This window comes from Leptodactylus fuscus, chromosome 1 (genome assembly GCF_031893055.1).
Source record: "Leptodactylus fuscus isolate aLepFus1 chromosome 1, aLepFus1.hap2, whole genome shotgun sequence".
Taxonomy (NCBI): Eukaryota; Metazoa; Chordata; class Amphibia; order Anura; family Leptodactylidae; genus Leptodactylus; species Leptodactylus fuscus.
In genome coordinates, this window is record NC_134265.1 from 344,255,193 (window position 1) to 344,278,321 (window position 23,129).

The window sequence follows — 23,129 nt, forward strand, 5'->3', positions numbered from 1 at the left end:
GCCGGGTCCTCCTGCTAGTCTCATATATATAAAAATGAGTTTCTGACTCTCTCTGTCTATCTGTTCTTTATGTGCGAGCAAACAACTGGACCGATCGTCACCAAATTTGGCAAACAGATAGATTAGGTGTCCAGGCAGATTTAAGACTGGACCTCAACTATCTTTGAGGTACCGTTCTGGAGATACAGTATTCCCAAAACAATGACCCCCATTAGCCAATACAAACCTGTTAACTGTCACTCCACACGCATAATCCAACACTGATATCCAAACTGAGATACATGCATCAGAGGATTAGATACATGGCTCAGCACAGTACCACACGCCAGAGGATTAGATACACGCCTCAGCACACCGTACCACACACCAGAGGATTAAATACACGCGTCATCACACAGTACCAGACGCCAGAGGATTAGACACACATCAACACACAGTACCACACGCCACAGGATTAGATATGCACCTCTGCACACAGTACCACACATCAGAGGATTAGATATGCGCCTCTGCACAGCACACAGTTCCACACTCCAGAGGATTAGATACATGTCTACAAACAGTTCCATATTTTGGAGGATTAGATACACACATCAGCAGACAGTATCATACGCCTGAGGATTAGATACGCGCATCTGCACACAGTTCCACATGCTGGAGGATTAGCTACATGTGTCAGCACACAGTACCACACACTGGAGGATTAGATATGCACCTCTGCACACAGTACCACACGCCACAGGATTAGATATGCACCTCTGCACACAGTACCACATGCCAGAGGATTAGATACATGCATCTGCTTACAGTGCCAGATGCCGGAGGATTACACACGTGTGTCAGCACACAGTTCCACATGCTGGAGAATTAGGTACGCGCATCTTCACACAATTCCATATGTCGGAGGATTAGATACGCACATCTGCACACAGTTCCACACGCCAGAGGATTAGATATACGCGTCTGCACACAGTTCCACATGCCGGTGGATTAGATACGCGTGTTTGAATACAGTTCCATATGCCGGAGGATTAGATATGCACGTCTTCTCACAGTTTCACATGCTGGAGGATCAGATAGGTGCATTTACACACAGTTCAACATGCCAGAGGATTAGATACGTGCGTCTGCACACAGTACCACATGAAGGAGGATAAGATACATGTGTCTGCACAGAGTACCACATGCTGGAGGATTATATACATGCCTCTGCACAGAGTAACACACATCAGAGCTTTACACCAGGTTTCTGTAGCCACTGCGTACCACTTCACTGCGGTATATCAGCTTTAAAGGGGTAGAGCGCTGTGGATGACATTGTTACGCAAAGTCACATTCATGCAGCTTCAATCCAGGTATCCATAACAACCAATCTCAGATTTTTCACTGATATTCAAAATGAGATACACATGATCACATGACGCTTATGGACACACACAAACGACCTACTAAATACACTGGTGCAAAAATGAACAATTCATATGGGGCCATTACACAAACAAAAATGAAATATACCTGTGCAAAGTGGGGTCCTCCTGCTAGTATCCCTATAAACTGGTAGCGACTAGCCAGTCTAAATATATCCAGGTAGCTTTTTTTTTTTTTTCTTATAAAGGGTGTATAGGCTTCTATCACCAGATATATTGATTTATTCACAACCAATGCAAAAAGGGATATGGAAATTATTTACCCCAGGTAATCTTAATGTGCAATATTGACATACCATAAACTAGTTCCCTATATTTCCATGTCAATCCTCTAATCCTCAATACATTTTGCCTATCACAGAACCATTTAGGCACATCAGGAGGGAAAATCTTGCAATTGGTATAAGAGGAGCAGGGAAGCCAGATAATGCCCATAGCAGGATAATAAGATCGATTCAGGTGCTGCTGTCCCTGCTAAATTCTGTCTAAAACCTAAAGGAAGGCATAGGGAAAAGATTAAGAATGGTGTCATTGATTGGGTATAATTATTTGGAGCACACATATGTATGCATACAATGGAAGCACTGGTGTCCTTAGTGCCGTGATGGTGATCCTATGGCATGCGTGTCAGAGAGGGCACGGAGAGCTCTCTATGCTGGCATGCGTGCGGGCACCCGGATGGCTCACTAACAGGGAATTCGGTACAGCCATGCAAGAACCTCAATAAACTCTTGCACACACCTCCCTCTTGGTCTTCTCTGATGGCTCCAGCATTGTCAGTACAGACGAGACAATGCAAGAGATGCCCCGGGAAGTGATTAAAGATACATACTTGCTTGGCTCAGGATCACTTACAGTGCTCCAGTTCTCTAGTTTCTAAGCGTGATAAAAGTTTATTTTCTCTGCAATCAGAGCTCTCTTTATCCCCACAAAATATGTCTGCACATCTGGTTTAGTCCATTACCAAGTACTGTGATAAGTTTAATAAGCAAAAAAGAACAGATAGATTGCCTATTGTGTATATAAAGTACAAGATTTAACTTACCATTTTCAATATTTTTCTAATTTCTTTCAGCTCGACATCTCTTTTTCTTTGTTTTTCAAGTGACTTTATAGCTTCTTCATCACTGGATGCATACTGCCATTTTGAGTTCTAAAAGAATGTGAACAAACAAAAATAGAAAAATAATATAACTGTAAGTAACCAAAAATAAATGGAGGTGTCCCTATCCAAAAGAGGGCATAGTAAAACTATAAACTTTATTAGAACAATTAAAAGCACTCCTTACAACTAAGATGCAGACACTAGGAAAGGAGGGTAGGTGCTAAAGAGAAAACCTGACCAGATGGTGATCAGTCACTCTAAAACACTGCCTATATATGAAGTATGGCCCTCACAAATTTAGTCTATATTGGTTGAAGCCCAAAAAGATAGTGTATATACAAAAATTATGAACTCGGGCAAGCAACTCTGAGGGACAGAAAAATTGAACCCTCCGTATACTGTTAATACCTATGCAGGGATAATTGATAGCACGATTCCTACACCTCACAACAGTATAAAGGACCTGATAAGTAGCAAATAAGATTGTTGGGAGATCTAGCTAGCATGCAAATACCTAATGCTAGCACATAGGCATCCAGTGGCGGCTAGCTGTTTTTTTGGACCAGATTCTGAGACGGCCTCCACATCAAAATCCAGTCCAAAAATCCCAGTCTGAATCCAGTTTAAGGTTATCACACACTTAACTTTACAGTAATGGCCCTGACAAAAGTCTCCAACAAAGTCCTGACAGCTAAATCTAAAGGGAACTATTCACTACTTATTCTTCTGGGTCTCTCAGCAGCATTTGACGTTGTAAACCACCATGTCCTCCTCACTATGCTTCACTCTATTGGCTTCAGGGATACTAAAATGCCCGACGCCTGAGCAGAGCCAACTGCGCATGCGAGGGCATGGCCCGTGCATGCGCAGTCGGCTCTGCCTAGGCCGGATGCCTAGGCAGAGTGAATTACAGCCGGAAGATGCCGCGGGGACGCTGCACGGAGAAGACTTCTAAAGATAAGAGAAGAACCAGTGTTGATTGGCCGACTGCATAGCATTCTGCCAATCAACACTGGTTCTGCATCGAACCTTCAACTTCGAACAGCTTGTAGTGTTCGATCGAGTAGTGTTTGATCGAATACCGTAGTATTCAATCCAACACCTACTCGATCGAACACTACTCGCTCATCTCTAAAAAGGCTCTCTTTTGGGTTTCTTCCTATCTTTCTGACCTCTCATTTAGTGTATCATTTGCTGGTGCTATTTCTTCTCCTCTGCCCGTTGCAGTTAGGGTTCATCACGACTCGTTCATAGGTCCCCTCCTCTTCTTTCTGCACACAGCCCCAATTCGACAAACCGTCAGCAGATTTGTCTTTCCATACCATCTTTATGCTGATGACACCCAGCGAAATACCTCATCCCGTGACATCACTCCTCATTACTACAGAAAACCAGTGATTGTCTCTCTGCTGTCTCTAACATCATGTTTTCTCTTTGTACACCTAGCCCTATGGGGACTTTTGGAAAAAAAAAAATTGGAGAAATTTGGGATTTTTGTTAATTGTTTAAAATGTAAATTGAATTATACAAATTTGGAATCCCTGGAGTTGTACCGAAACATAGAATACATGTGACATTTCATTTTAGCAGCAGAGTGAACACCATAAAAACAAAACCCATAATGCACTTTTTCTCCAATTCCAATTGGATTTTTTTTAAGCATTATGTACACATTGGTTGGAAGGCTGAGAGGTAATAAACCTTCCATGCCTTCTCTAGGGGAGCTCCAGCTGTAGTTACAGCCAACGTCCCATTTCTGTAACTTAACGATTTTGTGCAGCTACTAAAGGCTAGTTCACATGGGGCAAAATAGTCAGGATTTTGAGGCGAAATCCGCGTCAAAATCCTGCCGTCTCCCATTGAAACCAATGGGAGCCGGTCATTTCCTTTTTCTGCGAGCGGTTTGTTCCCACTCGCGCAAAAACGAAGCTGCCCTTTCTTCAGGTGGATTCCACACCAAATTCAGCACCATTTTCCTCTGTGTGAATTCACCCTTAGAGAATTCTTGCACATGATAGATTTACATAATTTCTGCAACTAAAAACTGCATTCAATACTTAGAAGTTCATGTAAATGCTGGAGAAAGCACTTTTAGCTTTATTAAGAAGAATGAGAAATGCAATTTTTTTTCTAATGTGGTACACACAAGGACACAGGACAGGGGTTGAGTCAACTTTAATCCATTTCAACTGGCTGCAAGTGTGATTTAGTTATTGCCACCACCTGTTAGGTGCCTCAGGTAAGTAACAGGTGCTGGTAATTACACAAATTAGAGAAGCATCACCCCCTTTTTTTATGTTTTGTATGGAATTATATCCAATTTGGCTTTTTGACAATTCTTTTTGTGGTTTTCCATTGAAGACAAATGAAATGAAGATAATAATACCAAAGAATTTGTGATTATAATTTTCTGGAAGAACATGAGTATTATCTGACAGAATTGCAGGGGTGCCAATACTTTTGGCCAACAATGTATGTTGTCAAACATCAGGAGTGGGTCCAAAACACTGAAGAAGTAGAAATCTTTCCATTATCTTTTTTCTTCCTCAATTGCATTCCTGGTTTTCACATAAAAGTATTAAGCAGGACTCCGCCAAGTGTATATATTGTGCAAAAACATGCTGTGCTTAAATGTTATTGCTATATACACCATTGTACTACAAACTTTCACTCTAAACACTGCAGTTTGATGTCCATTGTATCCAAAATCACAAGTTATATATTTATATGATTAAATAATTTATCCATTTAATACCTTTTCTGGATATGCAAAAAGCATAACCAGGTGGTCGCCAGGGTGTTCTTTGAAATGCTGGAGAAAGCGGCTTTTAGAAAGCATGGCTTTTACTTCTTTTTCACATAGTTTGAAACTATATTCTGTTAGCAGAATCACAGCATCTACCTGTATAACAAAATACAGCATGTTAGAAAATTCGATAGACTATATACAATTTCTCTATATTGTCAGGTGAAAATGAAAGAAGTCCAAAGTAAATTCAGAAACAAAAAAATTAAAGCATGTCCAAGAATAAATATTGATGGTTTATACTTAGCAAAGATCATCAATAAGGATGGGTGAAGCTCTGAAGATTAAATTTGTAAGGTGTTGGGATAAAGCAATCCTCTGGTTCAGTCTAAACTTGTTCAGATAGAATCAGAAATGAAATTATTATAATCTGGGGTCTGAAGAGATATATAATACATAAAGCTATCAGTTCATTGCTGTAGTAATCGAGCCATTAGGAAGCTCACTGCATCATCACCCATGAATTTTCTGCATCACATTGACCGTGTTGGTTTTTACAGACAGAATCTGCCTGAAGCAAGCTTTTTTTTTTCCATTAGTGGAAAATTCCACGAATAAAAAAAAAAAAAAAAAATTAAATTTTTTTTTAAAAAAAATGGCGGAATCCATTGAAGTCAATGGGAAGCTTTTTTTTTCTGCACTGAAATGCAGCACCAAATTCAGTGCCATTTTCAGCTTTGTGAATGGATCTTTATTAGAGATGAGCGAACACTAAAATGTTCGAGGTTCGAAATTCGATTCGAACAGCCGCTCACTGTTCGAGTGTTCGAATGGGTTTCGAACCCCATTATAGTCTATGGGGAACATAAACTCGTTAAGGGGGAAACCCAAATTCGTGTCTGGAGGGTCACCAAGTCCACTATGACACCCCAGGAAATGATACCAACACCCTGGAATGACACTGGGACAGCAGGGGAAGCATGTCTGGGGGCATAAAAGTCACTTTATTTCATGGAAATCCCTGTCAGTTTGCGATTTTCGCAAGCTAACTTTTCCCCATAGAAATGCATTGGCCAGTGCTGATTGGCCAGAGTACGGAACTCGACCAATCAGCGCTGGCTCTGCTGGAGGAGGCGGAGTCTAAGATAGCTCCACACCAGTCTCCATTCAGGTCCGACCTTAGACTCCGCCTCCTCCGGCAGAGCCAGCGCTGATTGGCCGAAGGCTGGCCAATGCATTCCTATGCGAATGCAGACTTAGCAGTGCTGAGTCAGTTTTGCTCAACTACACATCTGATGCACACTCGGCACTGCTACATCAGATGTAGCAATCTGATGTAGCAGAGCCGAGGGTGCACTAGAACCCCTGTGCAAACTCAGTTCACGCTAATAGAATGCATTGGCCAGCGCTGATTGGCCAATGCATTCTATTAGCCCGATGAAGTAGAGCTGAATGTGTGTGCTAAGCACACACATTCAGCACTGCTTCATCAAGCCAATACAATGCATTAGCCAGTGCTGATTGGCCAGAGTACGGAATTCGGCCAATCAGCGCTGGCCAATGCATTCTATTAGCCCGATGAAGTAGAGCTGAATGTGTGTGCTAAGCACACACATTCAGCACTGCTTCATCAAGCCAATACAATGCATTAGCCAGTGCTGATTGGCCAGAGTACGGAATTCGGCCAATCAGCGCTGGCTCTGCCGGAGGAGGCGGAGTCTAAGGTCGGACCTGAATGGAGACTGGTGTGGAGCGATCTTAGACTCCGCCTCCTCCAGCAGAGCCAGCGCTGATTGGTCGAGTTCCGTACTCTGGCCAATCAGCGCTGGCCAATGCATTCTATTAGCTTGATGAAGCAGAGTGTGCACAAGGGTTCAAGCGCACCCTCGGCTCTGATGTAGCAGAGCTGAGGGTGCACAAGGGTTCAAGTGCACCCTCGGCTCTCCTACATCAGAGCCGAGGGTGCGCTTGAACCCTTGTGCAGCCTCGGCTCTGCTACATCAGAGCCGAGGGTGCGCTTGAACCCTTGTGCACACTCTGCTTCATCAAGCTAATAGAATGCATTGGCCAGCACTGATTGGCCAGAGTACGGAATTCGGCCAATCAGCGCTGGCCAATGCATCCCTATGGGAAAAAGTTTATCTCACAAAAATCACAATTACACACCCGATAGAGCCCCAAAAAGTTATTTTTAATAACATTCCCCCCTAAATAAAGGTTATCCCTAGCTATCCCTGCCTGTACAGCTATCCCTGTCTCATAGTCACAAAGTTCACATTCTCATATGACCCGGATTTGAAATCCACTATTCGTCTAAAATGGAGGTCACCTGATTTCGGCAGCCAATGACTTTTTCCAATTTTTTTCAATGCCCCCAGTGTCGTAGTTCCTGTCCCACCTCCCCTGCGCTGTTATTGGTGCAAAAAAGGCGCCAGGGAAGGTGGGAGGGGAATCGAATTTTGGCGCACTTTACCACGTGGTGTTCGATTCGATTCGAACATGGCGAACACCCTGATATCCGATCGAACATGTGTTCGATAGAACACTGTTCGCTCATCTCTAATCTTTATGTAGATTGATCCTAGTTCTATAAATATATAAATCAAATTACATGGTCATTGGATCATATAAATGACATATTTGGACGAACAGGGATAATGTTCTTTGATGGTAAAAGTTTGTCCTGTTTGTGAGTGTACAAAACTATCACCCCACATCATGTTGGTATAATTTGAACCATTTAAACATGGAAAGTTTCCCTGAGTCAAAAGACCTAACAGTAGTTGTCTGGTTTGTTTCCTTGTCCCAATGTCAGCCTTCACTAGGATATCTTTTAGATTACGATTAGAGATGAGCGAACAGTGTTCTATCGAACACATGTTCGATCGGATATCAGGGTGTTCGCCATGTTCGAATCGAATCGAACACCGCGTGGTAAAGTGCGCCAAAATTCGATTCCCCTCCCACCTTCCCTGGCGCCTTTTTTGCACCAATAACAGCGCAGGGGAGGTGAGACAGGAACTACAACACCGGGGGCATTGAAAAAAATTGGAAAAAGTCATTGGCTGCCGAAATCAGGTGACCTCCATTTTAGACGAATAGTGGATTTCAAATCCGGGTCATATGAGAATGTGAACTTTGTGACTATGAGACAGGGATAGCTGTACAGGCAGGGATAGCTAGGGATAACCTTTATTTAGGGGGGAATGTTATTAAAAATAACTTTTTGGGGCTCTATCGGGTGTGTAATTGTGATTTTTGTGAGATAAACTTTTTCCCATAGGGATGCATTGGCCAGCGCTGATTGGCCGAATTCCGTACTCTGGCCAATCAGCGCTGGCCAATGCATTCTATTAGCTTGATGAAGCAGAGTGTGCACAAGGGTTCAAGCGCACCCTCGGCTCTGATGTAGCAGAGCCGAGGTGTCAGGATCTTGTTTTATTGAACTCTTTTTTGCCAGCAGTCAAAATGGAGTCTTTTGTGTTTCCTGTCTGTGACTTACCCTGATTTCCTGATTTCTCGATTATTTAGCATGTGTGTTCTGATTACCCAGTTGCCTGAGTATTGGTTTCAGAAGTCTGTCTTCTGCAAGGTCCTCAAGCTTAAACTGACTGTTCCAAGTTGGTTAGTTACCTGCAAGTTGGTTGCTACCTGGAACCACTACCCCCAGCAAGTCCTCCTGCTACTAAGACTTTGCCACCCACCCGGTCCCAAGGAGCCGTGGAACTACAGCCTCCAGCAAGCCCTCCTGCTGAGTATAGGACCACTGCTTCCGGCCAAGCCTCCCTGCCTTCCACAGAACAGACTGAGCCGTGGAACTACTGATCCCAGCAAGCCCTCCTGCTACAAGGACTTTGCCACCCACCCGGTCCCAAGGAGCCGTGGAACTACAGCCTCCAGCAAGCCCTCCTGCTGAGTATAGGACCACTGCTTCCGGCCAAGCCTCCCTGCCTTCCACAGAACAGACTGTAAGTCAATTTGTATATTACTATTGCTAGACTCACTGTTCCCAGCCATTGGTCTCTAGAAAATAGAAAGGGTATTGTGACAGAATACTCAGGCCATGATGACGGAGACCGCTGGTTCAGAGAGTTTGGAGGTACGTTTCAAGAAACTATACAATCTGACTACCTCTATGCATGTTGAGATGCAGGCTCTAAAAGCAAAGATTGATGCAATGGAAGGATCCACTGAGTAAACCTCCCCGGGATGCAGGGGTTGAACCTATGCAAATAGATTCTCTACAGAGACGTCAAAGTCAGGACCGTAAAGAACATAGGCTTCGGGAGGGCTTATGCCTGTACTGTGGTGGTTCGGGTCACTTCCTTATGAATTGTCCTAATCGTCCCCTTAGAACGGCTGCAGCAATTGCTGAATGTGACTTTTCTGATTCTGAGTCGGTCGTTTCGGAGTCAGCTTTGCTTCTGAATGCTGTCATAGCTCCTGTGACTCTGCACCCTAAAGAAAAGGAAAGAGGATCACACTGCCTCCTTCCAATTCAGATATTGATCAACTCTCAGTGGGTTACTAGTACGGCCATGATTGACTCAGGAGCTAGTGGAAATTTCATAGATCTATTGTTTGCCAAGGAGCATGGAATCAAGTTCCGGAAGAGGGCTTCACCGGTGGTACTGGAGACAGTGGATGGATCTCCACTAGTCTCAGGGCCCGTAGATCATGAGACAGTACCCTTGAGGATCCAGCTGAAACCTGATCACCAAGAGACACTTACCTTCATGCTGATTTCCTCGCCACACTTTCCTGTTATTTTGGGTTTTCCATGGTTGCAGACCCAGAACCCTGATATCAACTGGGAGACTAGTGAGATACGTTTTCCGGGAAAGGATCTCCCTGCTAGCATGCATATACGGGATCCGGCTCCAGCTCCAAATGTACCACTTACCAGCATAAAGATTCAAGATCCAGCTCAAGTGCTAAGTTTACCACCTTGTTATGAGATATTCTCTGATGTTTGCGACAAAAAGAAAGCCGATCTACTTCCTCCACATCGTCCATATGATTGCCCGATAGATCTCCGACCCGGTGCATCGATACCTTTTGGGAGCATTTATCCACTAGCAGGGCCAGAACTGAAAGCTCTCAAGTTGTACATTGATGAAAATTTGGCTAAAGGCTTTATTCGTCCCTCTTCATCTCCAGCTGGAGCTCCCATATTCTTTGTCAAGAAGAAAGATGGCTCTCTCCGACCTTGCATAGACTATCGGGAATTAAATAAAGTTACAGTTAGGAATCGCTATCCTTTGCCTTTAATCCCAGAATTATTGGAGAGAGTACGACAGGCCAAGATATTTACAAAATTAGACCTTCGTGGTGCATATAATCTAGTCCGCATCAGGACCGGGGATGAATGGAAGACCGCTTTCAGATCTCGGTATGGGCACTTTGAATATCTTGTGATGCCGTTCGGACTTTGTAATGCTCCAGCCACCTTCCAACACCTTGTCAATGACATTTTCAGGGACCTTCTAGATCTCTTCGTGGTCATATATCTGGATGACATCTTGATTTTTTCAAATTCTCTCGAGGAACATCAACAGCATGTAAAGACCGTCTTGGGACGCCTGAGGGAAAATCATCTCTACATCAAACTTGAGAAATGTGAGTTCCATAGAACTGAAGTGCAGTTTTTGGGGTATATAATCACCCCTCAAGGATTGAGCATGGATTCAAGTAAGATACAAGCAATCCTTGATTGGCCTGTTCCCAAGAACGTTAAGCAAGTTCAACGTTTCATTGGTTTTGCAAATTTCTACCGACGCTTCATTAAGAACTTTTCAGGGATCGTCTCCCCTATTACCCAACTAACAAGAAAGTCAACAGCGTTTATTTGGACCACTCAAGCACAGGAAGCCTTTGACCGTTTAAAGGAAAAATTTACCACAGCCCCAGTCTTAATTCATCCTGATCCTGAACGGGCCTTCATTGTTGAGGTAGACGCATCGGACAGTGCTATGGGAGCTATTCTCTCTCAGAGAACAGGAGAGAAGAATTTATTACATCCATGTGCTTTCTTTTCTCAACGTTTGTCACCCGCAGAAAGAAATTATGATGTAGGGAATAAAGAATTATTGGCCATCATCGCTGCCTTTAAGGAATGGAGGCATCATCTCCAGGGAGCATCACAACAGATTGTTGTCCTCACTGATCATCGTAACTTGGAGTTTATCAGATCTGCTAAATGTTTGTCTCCCCGACAGGCTCGCTGGAGTTTATTCCTCAATCAATTTAATTTTGTAATTTCTTTTAGGCCAGGTTCTCGTAACGGTAAAGCTGATGCCTTATCCAGAATGTACGCTGCTGACCCTACTCCGGGTTCTTTACCCAAGACAATACTGTCAAATTCCAATTTTGTAGGGGTAATTCACAATCAAGATTTGTTGAGAGACATTAAGGAGGCTTATAATTCAGATCCATTTCTTTCACAACCCACAAGGGATGTACGTTTAACTCTAAGGAACGGAGTGTGGGTTCAAGGGCAAAGCCTTTATGTTCCTGAAGCGGTGAGAGTAAAGATTTTGAAGCTGATGCACGATTCCAAGATGGCAGGTCACAGGGGAATACAGAAGACCCAAGATTCCCTTTCTCGTTTTTTCTGGTGGCCAAGTTTTCGAGAAGATGTCAGGAATTATGTTCGCTCATGTGATGTCTGTGCCAGATGTAAGACACCACGTTCTGCACCAACAGGTCTACTGCAGCCTCTTCCTATCCCAACTCGCCCCTGGGGGTCAATCTCCATGGACTTCATTGTAGAACTGCCAACCTCCAAGGGAAAAAATACAATTTTAGTGGTGGTTGATCGTCTGACGAAAGCTGCTCACTTCATACCCTGTGCAGGTCTACCTTCAGCTAAAGACACTGTTGACTTAATTATTCAAAATATCTTTCGCCTACATGGAGTTCCAGATGAGGTTGTGTCTGACCGAGGTGTTCAATTTACTGCAAGATTCTGGCGAGGGTTCTGTGCGGCATTGGACATAGATGTCTGTTTGTCCTCCGCTTTCCATCCACAATCAAATGGACAGACAGAACGTACTAACCAGACTCTGGAACAATATCTACGATGCTACGTCTGCCATTTACAGGATGATTGGGTTGATTTGCTTCCCATGGCAGAATTCTCCTACAACAATTCGCAAAGTGCTTCTACAAAAGTAACACCATTCTATGCTAACCAAGGCTATCACCCAAAGATCTTTCCCAGATTTCCGGTGGATGCCCCTGTGCCAGCAGTTACAGAAAGAATCGCCTCTTTACAACAAGATCTGAATTTGTTAAAACAGACATTGCGCACAGCTCAAGAGAGATTTAAGAACACAGCTGATAGGTGTCGTAAACCAGCACCAACATTCAAGGTAGGAGACGCAGTTTGGTTATCTACCAAGAACCTGAAATTAAGGGTGCCGTCACGAAAATTGGGACAAAAGTACATTGGTCCCTTTAAGATTAGTGGTCTGGTAAACTCAGTAACCTGTCGATTGAATCTTCCAAAGACCATGAAGATTCATCCTGTTTTCCATGTCTCTTTGCTGAAACCTACAATTTCAAATCCTTTTCCGGGACGGTCATCTCCTCCTCCTGGTCCTGTCTTGGTAGATGATCAAGAACATTTTGTTGTGGAGAAGATTCTGGATTCCAGGATTCTCAGGGGCAAGTTACAATATCTTATCAAATGGCAAGGCTATCCTCCAGAAGAGAATTCCTGGGAACCTCTGGACAACATCAATGCCTCTCGATTGATTAAACAATTTCATGATAAATATCCTGAGAAGCCTGGTCTGGGATCGTCCGGAGGCCGCTCCTGAGGTGGGAGTAATGTCAGGATCTTGTTTTATTGAACTCTTTTTTGCCAGCAGTCAAAATGGAGTCTTTTGTGTTTCCTGTCTGTGACTTACCCTGATTTCCTGATTTCTCGATTATTTAGCATGTGTGTTCTGATTACCCAGTTGCCTGAGTATTGGTTTCAGAAGTCTGTCTTCTGCAAGGTCCTCAAGCTTAAACTGACTGTTCCAAGTTGGTTAGTTACCTGCAAGTTGGTTGCTACCTGGAACCACTACCCCCAGCAAGTCCTCCTGCTACTAAGACTTTGCCACCCACCCGGTCCCAAGGAGCCGTGGAACTACAGCCTCCAGCAAGCCCTCCTGCTGAGTATAGGACCACTGCTTCCGGCCAAGCCTCCCTGCCTTCCACAGAACAGACTGAGCCGTGGAACTACTGATCCCAGCAAGCCCTCCTGCTACAAGGACTTTGCCACCCACCCGGTCCCAAGGAGCCGTGGAACTACAGCCTCCAGCAAGCCCTCCTGCTGAGTATAGGACCACTGCTTCCGGCCAAGCCTCCCTGCCTTCCACAGAACAGACTGTAAGTCAATTTGTATATTACTATTGCTAGACTCACTGTTCCCAGCCATTGGTCTCTAGAAAATAGAAAGGGTATTGTGACACGAGGCTGCACAAGGGTTCAAGCGCACCCTCGGCTCTGATGTAGCAGAGCCGAGGCTACACAAGGGTTCAAGCGCACCCTCGGCTCTGATGTAGGAGAGCCGAGGGTGCACTTGAACCCTTGTGCACACACTGCTTTATCAAGCTAATAGAATGCATTGGCCAGCGCTGATTGGCCAGAGTACGGAATTCGGCCAATCAGCGCTGGCTCTGCTGGAGAAGGCGGAGTCTAAGATCGCTCCACACCAGTCTCCATTCAGGTCCGACCTTAGACTCCGCCTCCTCCAGCAGAGCCAGCGCTGATTGGCCGAATTCCGTACTCTGGCCAATCAGCACTGGCTAATGCATTGTATTGGCGTGATGAAGCAGTGCTGAATGTGTGTGCTTAGCACACACATTCAGCTCTACTTCATCGGGCTAATAGAATGCATTGGCCAATCAGCGCTGGCCAATGCATTCTATTAGCGTGAACTGAGTTTGCACAGGGGTTCTAGTGCACCCTCGGCTCTGCTACATCAGATTGCTACATCTGATGTAGCAGTGCCGAGTATGCGTCAGATGTGTAGTTGAGCAAAACTGACTCAGCACTGCTAAGTCTCTGCATTCGCATAGGAATGCATTGGCCAGCCTTCGGCCAATCAGCGCTGGCTCTGCCGGAGGAGGCGGAGTCTAAGGTCGGACCTGAATGGAGACTGGTGTGGAGCGATCTTAGACTCCGCCTCCTCCAGCAGAGCCAGCGCTGATTTGTCGAGTTCCGTACTCTGGCCAATCAGCACTGGCCAATGCATTTCTATGGGGAAAAGTTAGCTTGCGAAAATCGCAAACTGACAGGGATTTCCATTAAATAAAGTGACTTTTATGCCCCCAGACATGCTTCCCCTGCTGTCCCAGTGTCATTCCAGGGTGTTGGTATCATTTCCTGGGGTGTCATAGTGGACTTGGTGACCCTCCATCTAGATTTATGGAGCGGTCAAGAGTTTATCCTGATGGAACATTAAGGGAGGCTTATCATTTCTGAAGGGTCAAAAATAGACAGTCATTACTGGTCCCAAAGGAACAGGAAACATTTAACACTATCCACATCATCAGCACTTATAATGATGATGAACAAGTTAGGAAGGTACTCCAAACATATTGGGGCATCCAACAATCGGGATGTGGGGCATTTGGTTGGGGAGAGGCCAAGTATAACCTTTAGGAGAGGTACAACCAAAAAGGTTAACTAGTCTATAGACATCTGATGCCTCCAACCAGATGTTTGTCCTGGTTTAATTCTACCAATTTAATAGGGACCTATAAATGTGGATCCTATAGAGCCTATCCCTTTATCAACAATACCAAGACATATGTGAATCACAATAATGAGAAGACCTTCTCGAACTGGGCTAAGACCAACTGCAGGACTCGAGGGCTGATATATCTTCTGACATGTAAATGTGGCGCACAATACATCAGAAAAGGGAGTTCAGGAGACGTATTTTAGAACATATCTCCGACATTAATCGGGGTGAAGATACTCTGGTGACCATAAATGTTAGGGAGCAATACAGTAGAGTAGCCTCAAACATAAGTTTTCAGATGTTGAAAGTGGTCAAACTGTCAACGAGAATGGCTGATTTTAATAAAACCTTGAGGCAAGATGGATTTACACCCTATGTACCATGAAACCACCAGGTTTTAACGATCAGCTGTGGTTTCATGTGTTCTTATAAATTTGGTCGGATGCAGGGATGTGATCTTATTGAACATTTCCACACACCACAATATGTATTTGTTTGAATGTTCTCCATCGGCCTCGAACTATCCCATATGTTTCAATTTGAGAAGATCTTAAGTGGGACCATTTTCTTTTGAGTTAGAATTGTTATTATTTTGACCATCTACAGTCATGGCCAAAAGTTTTGAGAATGACACAAATCTTATATTTTCACATGATCTGCTGCCCTCTGGTTTTTATGTGTGTTTGTCAGATGTTTTTATCACATACAGAAATAGAATTGCAATCATATTATGAGTAACAAAAGCTTATATTGACAGTTAGAATGAGTTAATGCAGCAAGTCAATATTTGCAGTGTTGACCCTTCTTCTTCAAGACCTCTGCAATTCTCCCTGGCAGGCTCTCAATCAACTTCTGACCAAATCGTGACTGATAGCAGTCCATTCTTGCACAATCAATGCTTGCATTTTGATAGAATTTGTTGGTTTTTGTTTGTCCACCCGTCTCTTGATGATTGACCACAATGGGATTAAATGGGATCTCAATGGGATTAAGATCTGGGGAGTTTCCAGGCTATGGACCCAAAATCTCTATGGACATTCTGGTCCCATTCTTTATTCATGGCTGTGTTTTTAGGCAAGACTGGGAGAGAGACAATTCCCTTGGCTGAGAAGCAACCCCACACATGAATGGTGTCAGTATGCTTTACAGTTGGCATGAGACAAGACTGGTGGTAGCACTCACCTCGTCTTCTCCGAATAAGCTGTTTTCCAGATGTCCCAAACAATCAAAAAGGGGGATTCATCAGAGAAAATGACTTTACCCCAGTCCTCAGCAGTCCACTCCCTGTACATTTTGCAGAATATCAGTCTGTCCCTGATGTTTTTTCTGGAGAGAAGTGGCTTCTTTGTTGCCCTCCTTGAGACCAGGCCTTGCTCCAAGAGTCTCTGCCTCACAGTGCGTGCAGATGCACTCACACCTGCCTGCTGCCATTCCTGAGTAAGCTCTGCACTGCTGGTAGCCCGATCCCGCAGCTGAAACACTTTTAAGAGAAGGTCCTGCCGCTTGCTGGTCTTTCTTGTGCGCCCTGGAGCCTTTTTGCCAACAATGGAACCTCTCTCCTTGAAGTTCTTGATGATGCGATAGATTGTTGACTGAGGTGCAATCTTTCTAGCTGCGATACTCTTCTCTGTTAGGCCATTTTTGTGGAGTGCAATGATGACTGCACGTGTTTCTTTAGAGATAACCATGGTTAACAGAAGAGAAACAATGATGCCAAGCACCAGCCTCCTTTTAAAGTGTCCAGTGGTGTCATTCTTACTTAATCATGACAGATTGATCTCCAGGCCTGTCCTCATCAACACCCACACCTGTGTTAATGGAGCAATCACTGAAACAATGTTAGCTGCTCCTTTTAAGGCAGGGCTGCGATGATGTTGAAATGTGTTTTGGGGGATAAAGTTCATTTTCTAGGCAAATTTTGACTTTGCAAGTAATTGCTGTTAAGCTGATCACTCTTTATAACATTCTGGAGTATATGCAAATTGCCATTAGGAAAACTGAAGCAGTAGTAATATTTGTATCATTCTCAAAACTTTTGGCCATGACTGTACTTTTTCGCAAACTGCAGTCTAGCATTCTTATATCTCTGTTTCAGCAGTGGGATCCACTTGGATCTTCTGCCATAAAAATTAATTTTATTCAAATGTCGATGGATAGTTTGCACTGACACCAATGCATGCTGAGCCTACAGGAAAACCTGCACTTTTTGGAACTTGATTGGGGCTGCTTATTCACCATCTGGACTATCCCGCATTGCAACCTTTCATCAATTTTTCTCTTCCTTCCACATCCAGGGAGATTAGCTACAGTTCCATGGGTTGTAAACTTGTTTGATTTTGTTGTGCATTGTGGGGAAAGGAACATTAAGATCTCTGGAGATGGACTTATAACCCTGAGATTGTTGATATTTTTTTCACAATTTTGGTTCTCAAGTACTCTGACAGTTCTCTTCTTCTCCTTCTGTTCCCCATTCTTAGGGTGCCTTCACATGGCACTGCACGCCGCTCCTTTAGACACGTATACACGTGTCCGAACGCGGCGCTTCAAAACAGAGCCCATTGAGTTCCATGAGTGCTGATATACGCGCGCTACCCATTGAAATCAATCGGAGGCTTTTTTACCTATTGATTTCAATGGGTAGCGCGCGTATAACGGCACCCATTAAAATCAATGGGCTCTGTTTAGAAGCGCCGCGCTCGGACACGTGTATACGTGTCTAAATGAGCGGCGCACTACGCCGTGTGAAGGCACCCTTAGTGTTGCACATGCAGACAGACAATGCAAATATTGAGTCAATTTCTCTTTTTATTTGCTGTCAGGCGTGATTTTCATATTGGCCACACCTGTTACTTGCCAGTTGAGTTTTGCCCATGATTTTGAAAAGATGCCAACAATTTTTGTACTTTTGTGTGAAATTATGTCCAATTTGTCTTTTTTTTTTTTTTTGTGTTCCAATACACACAAAGAAACTAAACATGTGCATAACAATATATGTGTAATTGCAATACTTTTTCTAGGATAAGTACTTCATTCTCTGAAAAAATTTCTTTGGACATAATTTTATCTGTTCTCACTGTGCTAGAAAACAAACTTGTTAATACTTTAAATATTTATATACCCATTATCAGTAGTAGAACTTCATGTGTCCCCCCCTTTTATATATGCATATTCATGTTTTTTCATATTTTGCATTTTTTGCTATTGTTGTATATGTGATTTTTCCCACTGTGCTAGGTTAGATTATTTTAGCCACCAGAGCTATGATCACTTGCCAGTGGAAATGTGTGCTCTGCTTGACAGTGGTGGAAGTCATCCAACACGTCAATTTGGCTTATACCCTGGAGAGGATGCTGGCATCTAAGAATCACAGGTATCCCAGCTTCGGGCTTAAGTGGGCACTTTGGTCTGATTATATACAGTAGATCATACTGGTGGCATTCCACGCAGCAGGCCCGACCCTAGTAGTATTCCTTCATATACTCCATACTCTGTTCTAGGATATGCACTGGTGGTACTCTTAGCTCGATAAATTTGTAAAGAAAGAAAACCAAAACTAAAGCTATGTGCTGGTACGTTGTTCTGTTTTTTCTTTTTCTGCTCCACTCTCCCCTCCCCCTCTGCATGTGCCCACTTTACTTTCTTCTAGGTACGAACTACTCCTGGGAACTTATTACCTGTAACTTGCAATTAGTACTTATACTCCTGTTGGTTCAAAGCTGCAAACTTATTGCAATATACCGCTATATATTTGTGATGATATATTGTTGGTACTTATTATTCTTGTTCTTTTATTGTAAACATTTTTGCTGTTACTGTAGGCTGCAGAGGGTTAGCCACCAGCGGGTTTATGACAACTAACCTACTTCAGTCACTGCCCAGACTGAGCCTACAGTCACATGACTGTAGTGCAAAACAGCTGTAAAAAACGTCCATCTTTCATGGCCATTTTGCACCCAATGGGCCACTGTTTTCACGGATCCATTATATTGTATGGAGGGATCTGTGAAAATGGCCAAAAATAGTACATGACCTGTATTTTGACGGTCCGAGACAATGGATCGTCAAAATGTCAGTCATGTGAATAACCCCTATTCACATGTATCAATGTTAAAAATAATGCCCGTCACATGGTCAAATCCAATGTTCGTGTAAATATAGGATTAGAGGATTTTTCAATCTCAGGACAGACAGGCCTGGCATGGTCATATTTGGGACATTAAACAACTGGTCTGTTCTTCCAAAACCTCCTGACAGATTTCTTTTTAAGATATACCTTTTAGAATAGCAGTTACTCACCATATTTAATGCATCCGCAATAAAAGCTGTAGCAATTGGATCAGAATCATCTGTTCCCGGCATCTCCAAGATTTCTTTTCCACCATGTAATATTTTGCAGGGTAAATAAACCACAATTTTCTTGACAGCCGCAATCCTTTTTTTGTAACTTTCTTCCTCAGCTTCATCATCTTCTTGAGGATTTGACAGACCTCTCAAAACACTCTAGGAATATATTAATGTCAGAATTGTTTTCATTCAGCCAGTTATGTAACCCCTCATTCACATCTGTGTTGGTATTCCGTACGGGGAAATTCGCATGGAGACCCCCCGAACGGAATACCAAACGCAATTGCAAGTGGTGTGCAGTGAAAGCACACGGACCCCATAGACTATAACAGATGAATCATGCGGACAGGAAAGATAATTGTGAACTACTTTCCTTTTTTTTATTCTTTTTATAATGTAGATTGGGAGCCCCACATAGAGCTCACAATGTACATTTTTTTCCCTATCAGTATGTCTTTGGAATGTGAATGTGGGATGGAAATTCACGCAACCACGGGCAGAACATACAAACGCCTTGTAGATGTTTGTTTTTTTTGCCCTTGGCAGGATTTGAACACCAGGACTCCAGCGCTGCAAGGCTGCACTGCTAACCACTGAGCCACCGTGTGGCCCCCTGTGAACTACTTTCCTGTCCGCATGTTCTGTACGGAGATCTGGCAGCAAGCACATGAACCCCATTATAGTCTATGTATATAGTCCATGTGCAATTGCGATTTGTATTCCGTTCAGGGGGTCCCTATGCGGACTCCCCCAAGCAGAATACCAATACAGATGTAAACGAGGGGGTAGAAATATACACAACTATATGTTCAGTGTACAATGAAAACCATAAGAGACCAAATTATTCACAGAAAAATAATTTGAAGAAAAAAATAATAAAATATATATATATATATATATATATATATATATATATATATATATATCCTCAGGCCATTGGTCCCACATTCTAGAAACACAGTTTTTTTTTCTAGAAACACAGCTTTTTTTATTTTCTAGAAACACAGCTTTTTTTTTATTGCAAAATGCTATAGTTTTTTTGAGCCAAAGCCAATGGCTACAAAAGGAATCAGAAATATAAAGGTGTAACATCTCTGCCTGTTCGGGTCTTTGCGCCACCCTCTGCTCTCACACTGCAATGCAGGAGGTGTGTTCAGTTTGATTCTTTGCTCAGAGTTTTTTGTTGCTCTGTGTGAACACTGTCCTATTTCCTCTTCTCTGTAATTGAATTTCCACCACACCCATCTCCTGCACCTCATTTCCATTTGCCCATCTTAAAAGGATTCTACCATTAAAACTTTTTTTTTGTGGATAAGACGTCGGAGAAATGCTATTCGTCTCTTACCTTTAGACGTGATCTCCGTGACACCGTTCCTTAGAAATACCGGTTTTTACCGGTATGCAAATGAGTTTTCCCGCAGCAATGGGGGTGGGCCCCAGCGCTCAAACAGTGATGAGAAGTGTCTCCAAACGCCTCGTCCTTCTTCGTCCCCGCGTCATGTTCAATGTCTTCTTCCGGTGCAGGCTCGTAACCTAGCAGAGCAGACTGCGCAGGCGCACAGGCCACAGGAAATTGGCCGCTTGCACAGTATTGTTAGTGGCCTAACCTCGTAACCTGCACAGTCTGCTCTGCTAGGTTACGAGCTTGCGCCAGAAGAGGAATTTGAACATGACGCGGCGGACGAAGAAGGAAGCAGCGCTGGAGACCCTTCTCTGGCAGCGCTGGAGCCCGCCCCCATTGCTGCCAGAGAACTCATTTGCATACCGGTAAAAACCGGTATTTCTAAGGAACGGTGCAGCAGAGACCACGTCTAAAGGTAAGAGATGAATAGCCTTTCTAAAGGCTACTCCGACGTCTTATCCACACAAAAAAGAAGACTGAGCATGTTGCTTCTTTTTTCCAGGAGCCGGAACAAACCACTTGTGGAAAAAAGAACTAACCGGCTCCCATTGTTTTCAATGGGAGCTGTTTTTTTGGCCAGGATTTTGAGGCAGATTCTGCCTCAAAATCCTGACCAAAATACCCCGCGTGAACTTAGCCTTGTTCTCCAAGATTTCTAATGATATAACTGTTTGAAATAACCTCCGCACCCTTATTTTCCCTGCATTAGGCTAAGGTCCCATGTGATGTCCCCACAGCAATAAACGCTGAGGGAAAAACCACGATGGCAAAGCATCGCGGTTCTTTCTGCAGTGCTTTATACAGAAGGTTCGCTGAGTTTTCCTCCGCAGACTTTCTGTTACAATTATATCTATGAAGAGACCGCCGGCATTTCCGTAGATATAATTGACGTGCTGCGATAACCAAAAACGCGCCGGTTTTGGAAATTGCGGTATGTCCACATGGCGGTTTTTACCTCAAAGTTGGCATGGGATTCGTTTGAATCCCATCCACTTTGCCTGTACTGTAAAACACTATGATTTTTCCTGCAGCATTTCCGCTGCGGACAAATCGCGACATTTCCCGCCCGTATGGCCCCAGCCTCACACACGATCCTGTACACTACACACTTTGAGAAGCAGGGGACAGCTCTAAATAGTGGAGCAAGGGAAAGAATAAAAAAATGCAGGGTTTCAGAGAAAGGAGCCAAAATGTAGTAATTAGTGTTGAGCGATCAGGATCAGAAAAGATCGGATTCCGATCGGCGATCAAGTAAATTTCACGATCGCGATCGGAATTCCGACCCGATCTTTTCCAGTGGGATTGAGATCGGAGGTTATCTCAAGATCGGCTCAACCCCAAAAGTGACTTTTCCCATAGAAAAGCATTGAGTTGAGGGTTGAGGATCGGGATCAGAAAAGATCGGATTCCGATCGGCGATCGAGCAAATTTCACGATTGAGATCGGGATCGAGATCAGCTGGAAAATGATCGGAAATCGGATTTTAAAATCGATCTTGAAATCTCAAGATTGGCTCAACCCTAGTAGTAATGACACAAATACTGCCAGAAAATCAAAAGATGCTAGAAAGATACACTTTGAAGACACAAGGAGGGAAAACATGGCCTTGTAGTATTATGGATCTATAAAACATGTATTCCTATAATGGTCACATGCAGCTTAAAGGGATTCTACCACTAAACTAACATTTTTTCTAATTGACCACATCGGAATAGCCTTAAGAAAGGCTATTCGTCTCCTACCTTTAGACGTGGTCTCCTCCGCGCTGTTCCGTAGAAATATCGGTTTTAACCTGTATGCAAATGAGTTCTCCGCAGCAATGAGGGCAGGCCCCAGCGCTCAAACGCCGATGAGCGTGTCCCCATTGCTGCCCGAGAGCTCTTTCCAGTGCCGCCTCCATCTTGAGCAGCAACTCCGCCTCTTCTGTCTTTTGATGCGGTCCAACTTCCAACGCCTGCGTAGTAGGCTCCTGTATTGAACTAAAAGAGCGGCCTCCCAAAAATGGTCGCCGACCATTTTTGGGTGGCCGCTCTTGCTCTTGTAGTTCAATACAGAAGTGGCCGGTGGCCATTTTTGGGAGGCCGCTGTATGCTCTTGTATTGAACTACAAGAGCAAGAGCTCTTGTAGTACAATACAGGAGCCTACTGCGCAGGCGTCGGAAGTTGAACCGCGTCGGAGACAGAAGAACTGCTCAAGATGGAGGCGGCGCTGGAAAGAGCTCTCGGGCAGCAATGGGGACGCGCTCATCGGCGTTTGAGTGCTGGGGCCTGCCCTCATTGCTGCAGAGAACTCATATGCATAATGGTTAAAACCGGTATTTCTGCGGAACGGCGGGCCGGAGACCACGTTTAAAGGTAAGAGACGA

The 23,129-nt window shown here is 43.8% G+C and overlaps 1 protein-coding gene across 1 annotated transcript in view; it reads right to left on the reverse strand.

Moving 5' to 3' along the window:
- The window catches only part of LOC142183515 (uncharacterized), a 166,177-nt gene that overhangs the window by 69,296 nt on the left and 73,752 nt on the right, over positions 1-23,129 (reverse strand). The window contains exons 11-13 of the mRNA XM_075258664.1: positions 19,314-19,517; positions 5,288-5,434; positions 2,473-2,580 (exon numbers count right to left, since the gene is read on the reverse strand). Coding sequence (XP_075114765.1) covers positions 2,473-2,580; positions 5,288-5,434; positions 19,314-19,517 — 459 coding nt within the window. The remainder of the gene's footprint in view (positions 1-2,472; positions 2,581-5,287; positions 5,435-19,313; positions 19,518-23,129) is intronic.